General features: G+C 37.5%; 1 protein-coding gene across 1 annotated transcript; it reads left to right on the forward strand.

The window, feature by feature from the left end:
* The first annotated feature begins 937 nt into the window (after positions 1 to 937).
* LOC103713134 lies at positions 938 to 4,955 on the forward strand. Its single transcript, XM_008799954.4, has 2 exons — positions 938 to 1,910; positions 4,244 to 4,955. The coding sequence occupies exons 1-2, from the start codon at positions 1,353 to 1,355 to the stop codon at positions 4,298 to 4,300; spliced, it is 615 nt and encodes a 204-aa protein (XP_008798176.2). The 5' UTR covers positions 938 to 1,352; the 3' UTR covers positions 4,301 to 4,955.
* Positions 4,956 to 5,256: the final 301 nt, after the last annotated feature.

The following is a 5,256-nucleotide window of genomic DNA, read 5'->3' on the forward strand; positions in this document are numbered from 1 at the left end:
ATGAAAACCCGTTTTTAGCAAAAAAAAAAGGAGTAATATTATATTTTATATTACATAGTGCATATTATGATTTAATAGTATTCCGGTGTATTGTAGAATATAATAAACACAATACAGATAAAATATATCATATTGATAATTTATATTATAATGCTAATATTTTATATGTTATATTAATATTGAATGATAATATTTTTAACAATATATTATTTTCTATAATAATAGATTTACATGACATATTAAAATTTACTATTAAAATTATATTATAAAATTTATGTCAATAATTTAATAAAAAATAATAAACATAATAGATTATTATAGTATAAAAATTACAATATGATATCATCTTAATAATATTATTATATTTATTTCATTGTAGTGTATATTAAATAATGACTACTTAATGTAAGAGAAATAATATTTTTATACTAATCTTGTTATATTATAAAAATATTATTGATAATCATTATAGGATTCCAATTCAATTTATGTTTAGATATTATGCAATAATATAATAGTGTGCTATAATATATAATATGATAGTATTATAATATTATCATATTTTATATTAGTACTAAAGAAATAATGTTATTTCATACTAATAATTTCATATATAATATATTATTTGTCATATTATAATGTTTCTATAATATAACATATAAAATTAATTACTTAAGTCTACTCTATGAGGAACATGGAATAGTCTATGCCCATTTTTGGACATAAGAAACAAGGTTATGCCCCATTTACATGATGTTTGGCCGGTCCAAACTCCAAAGTCCTGCTCCAGTTTTATACTCTAATCAAATAAAATAAAATAAAATAAAATAAATTTAATTTAATATATTAAATGCTCTCATAAAATTAAATTAGTAACATTTGCTTCACAATTTACCCTCGTCCAGCTGTGTTTATATTCCGTCCAATCCCAACGGTTACGGAGAGGAGAGGAATCGAGAGGCGGCCGCTCAGAAGCCTCCCTTCTACTTCTTACCCTTTCTTGAGAGGAGAGGAACAGAGAGGTGGCCCTTCCGAAGCCTCACTTCTCTTTCCTTTTCTCTCCATCTCTGTTTCTCGTCTCCTCCTTTTTCCGCTCCCGTCCGAATTATAGACCATAACAGTAGAACCGAGGAAAAGAGACGACAATCCTATATTTTCTGCTCCAAAGCTGGGATTTTTCCGCTGAAATCGAGGATTCTGCCCCAAAGTTGTGATCATTTCGCTAAAATCAACAGATTCTGATCTAAGGTTGCGACATTTCTGCTAGAATCGGCTGATTCTGCTCCGAAATCGTGATCTTTGTCCCCTCCAAAAGCGCTGCCCCAGAGTCGTCCCGCTAATAAAATTGACTGATGCTGAGCAAAAACAAACGAATTAGAAAGACCCACTCGGGAAATCCCCCGAAAAGCGCGGCCATGGCCGATTCTTCGGAGCGGAAGTGCTCTCTGAAGCTCTCCCTCTTCGTGGGCCGGGCCGAGTCCTTCGCGTCGGAGCCCACCACCGCCCGGTCGCCGAGGTGCTTCGATGACGGGGCCGTCGGCCTGGGTATCGTGGCGGCGATGAGCAAGGCCGTCGGCGACGCGAGGGCCCCGGCCCTGTCCAGGACCGAACCGATCCCGATCCTCCCGGCGAGGCCCCCGACCCCGGCCAAGCAGAGGGAACCCACCGCGAGGGACGAGGAGCTCTCAGAGAGCTACACGTGCGTGACCTCGCACGTGCGTGGCAACCCCGTGACGGAGAGGGTCTACTTCGGCGATGGCTTCCGTGGCGTGGACGGTAACTACAGGCGGAGTTCGGAGGTGTTTTTCGAGTCGCCTCTCCGGCCGCCCCCCCCCACCGGCGACCGAGTACTTGAGCCGCTGCTTTCTGTGCCAGAAGGAGCTTCATGGGCTCGATGTTTTCATGTACAGGTACTACTTTTTCCTTTTTTTTTAATGCTGAAACAAATTTATAGTTATCTTGATAGTTTCTTCATTACTTGCTTTCGTTCATCCATCACAATCAAAAAAAGAAAACCCTTAAATCTGTTGGTAAGTTTACTTTTCCATAAAATTTTGTGTTTAAATAGGCGTCGGAAATTAATTCTTTCGGTATCTTGTTTGCTTGTAAAATTTTTTGATTTGGTTGATGCCGCAGTAAGATGATTAGGAGAGGGCAGCAGGGATTTTCTTTCCCACTATTTTTAACCATCTACTCAATTGGGAGTTGGCGCTCATGCAGGAACATGTACATGCATAGATCCATACATATATCCATAGACAAGTAGGTGTTCAGTATAGCATCTGCTCATCCATGACAGACAATGTGAATGCATGCATATATACTCATCAATCACTATATTTTATCTTTTCTATATATATATATATATATATATATTTTGTTTTTATCAAGGTGGGGGATGGGAAGGATTAGAGTTAGTGGGAAATTTCATCTAGTGGGCAGTCATTTGGTGTTCTTACAGGCTTTTGGTAAATTAATTTGATATCTTTTGGTGATCAAGGATTTTATAAGTTGGTTTTGCAGTCTCTACCATGTTTACCCTGAAATTGGAATGGTGGTAGATAGTTACAGCTTCATATTCTAAAACATGTAATTCCTATTATGTTGAATTCCTTCTCTATGCCGGGTTCTCTGAGGGACTCAACCATTGGTGCTTTTGGCATGCATATTTTTGTCGTCTCCAGGGGATGGTTTCCAAATGCAAACATCTTTTTTTTTTTTTTTTGGATTGAAACTTGAAAGGAAAAAAGAGCCACCCAATTCTATTGAGACTTCAAGTATTTCCATAAGAGAGCGCGGAAAGATTACAAAAAAAATGTGCATGGTACATTTTTCTTCCAAATGCAAACATGCCAGTCATGAAGAGTGTATTTAGATTTTCATGACCTGAGAATGTTAAGGCTTAAACAGCATGCTCAACACTGGCCATCTCTCAGCTGTTGTTTCCTTTAAATATGCCTTGTTATTCTAAAGAAGCTCTCCTTCTGCAAATATTTGATTTGATCTTCTGGATGCTCCAGTGAGTGCTCAAATTTACTCCTACGTTGCAACTTTCTTACCGATTTAAATTCTTATTAAATAATTTGGAAGGTTTTCTCTGCAAATATTAAAACCTTCACAACTCTGGTAAAACGACACCAGACTAATAAGGTTGGCCAAGCCTTGATCTTAAGCTAGGCTCTTACACCATGATGGTTTTCACAAACAGAAAACTCCACCAGATTGGTTTCTAATATGTAATTCTTAAAACCCTAATTCCAAAATCAAGCTTGATTGATCTCACTCTAGCGCAAAACCTTTCATCTGATGGTGCTTCTTCAAACTTATTTTGCCAGCATATATTGGTGAGAAGAAATATTTTCTGTTCATTTCTAGTTAAGATATGGAAAATCTCCACAAAACCTCTAGGCACAGGATCTATAAGACAGATGCCATCACATTTCGCAAAATCTATTGGCATACATACTGCCCAATAAGCCTAATAGTTTCCTTGTTAAGGTAAAATACAAATGAGTCTTGTTATTTATGCCAAATTGGTAGCAAGTTAGTAGTTTCTTTATATTTTTATGGCAGTTTAATTAAACTAGCAACAAATAGGTTAGGAGGTTAGCAGTTACCGAGGAATAGTTTTGTCTAGATATATGTAAAATTTATATTTATAATAATTATTATATTCCAGCCGCACAAGAGGCATTCTGAACAGAAAGTGAAAGTCTTGTAGGGAAATATTTTGAACCTTCTTCATTTATCTTAGTATCTCATATCATTTTCAAGAAGCAACATGTCCTACGCTGTTGAAGCTTTTCTTCTTTTTTCCCACCATGGATACAGGTTTAGCTTTGTAAAAATAGTAAAATTTGCCCAAAGGCTATAAAACTTGTCCCCGGTTTTATTTAATCCTGTTAGAGACGATTTAGTAGGTTGCGATTTTGGGTATTTTTAACATCTTAATCTGTTTCTTGCCAAAAATCTGATTTGAAAGGATTTTGGCCATGTTGTTGATTTATACTCTATTAGCCATTTTTTCAGGTTGTTAAGAATGAAAGAAGAAATTGATATCTTCTTGTTGCCTAGGGTTATCATCTATTCCCGATGATTTATCTTTGTTAACTTTCACCCGGAGCCTTCTTAACCTTTTTAATAGTCTATCTTAATGTTGGGGATTGTAGGATGTTGTCATGCTATAAGAATGCAACATTAATGGATTTTGTTCTTCGGTGTCTTTTCTTTTTTGGCTTTGCAGAGGAGAGAAAGCCTTCTGCAGTGTGGAATGTCGATGCCAGCAAATTCTAAGCGATGAGCACAGGGAAAAATGTGGGTCTGAAGAGTCACCTTGTTCAACTCCTCTTCTTTTTGCACCTGGTGCTGCAGCGGCTTAACTATATCACGATAGATTAAAGAGGAAGCAGAGAGAGAGAAGTGATAAGAAAAGTTTCCAACATTATATTCGGTATCGCCAGCTAGGTCATATTAGATATCTGCTGGTGCCTTGCACATGAGAGTTGGGTTTGAGTCGAATGCACGGCGGTGTGGAGTCAAGAGGTGGAGATGCACTCCCATGTTGGCATTATAATAGTAGAGATACAGAAACAGAGATGATAAGAGGGTCCTTTCTTTTGGTGATAAGAGGGCCTTGCTAGCCTTTCAAATAGCAGAGCAAACATTGGAAGTTTTGGAGATCATAGATGTTACAGTTTTTCAGTGCTATTATTTTTGTTACCAGTATGCCTGCTACGAGGAGAATGATTGAGCCAAACATTTGCATATACATTGGAGACCTCATGCAGCTCGCTTTATCAATGCATGACTGTTGATAAGAACTTTACCTGTTATTCTTTAAGTATGTATTCATCAGGCTCTTGGTTGTTAGTGTAATTGTCCTTGTTGAAGTATTCAGACCTTTTTGGGTTGAAATGAACATTGTTCTGCTAGGTCCATCCATCGCAGCCAGACAATTTCGAATGATTATGTGGAGTTGGAAAGCAGGAAGTTATGCTGCATACTCCCAAAAGAGAGAAAATAATGTGTCAGGGTTCTTAAGAAAAACTCCCATGGTTTGTCATATCAGTCCAAACCGAACGATATGCAGCACATTGTACTGTACCGGTACCTAAAATAGAAATGGAGTATACTGTACCGTACCCATTCGGTATCGGTACTCAGTGCGGATGGCGTACCGACACTCGATATGCTGAAAGGACTCCATATCGTACCTATCAACATAGTGATAGTGTGGCACCGGTATGAAATCCGGTA

This window comes from Phoenix dactylifera, chromosome 9 (genome assembly GCF_009389715.1).
Source record: "Phoenix dactylifera cultivar Barhee BC4 chromosome 9, palm_55x_up_171113_PBpolish2nd_filt_p, whole genome shotgun sequence".
NCBI lineage: Eukaryota > Viridiplantae > Streptophyta > Magnoliopsida > Arecales > Arecaceae > Phoenix > Phoenix dactylifera.

Bases quoted from the DNA above. Each gene is read 5' to 3' on its own strand.
- LOC103713134 (XM_008799954.4), top strand. From the start codon at position 1,353: ATGCTGAGCAAAAACAAACGAATTAGAAAGACCCACTCGGGAAATCCC. The intron at 1,911-4,243 runs GTACTACTTTTT...TTGGCTTTGCAG, and splicing joins CTCGATGTTTTCATGTACAG to AGGAGAGAAAGCCTTCTGCA.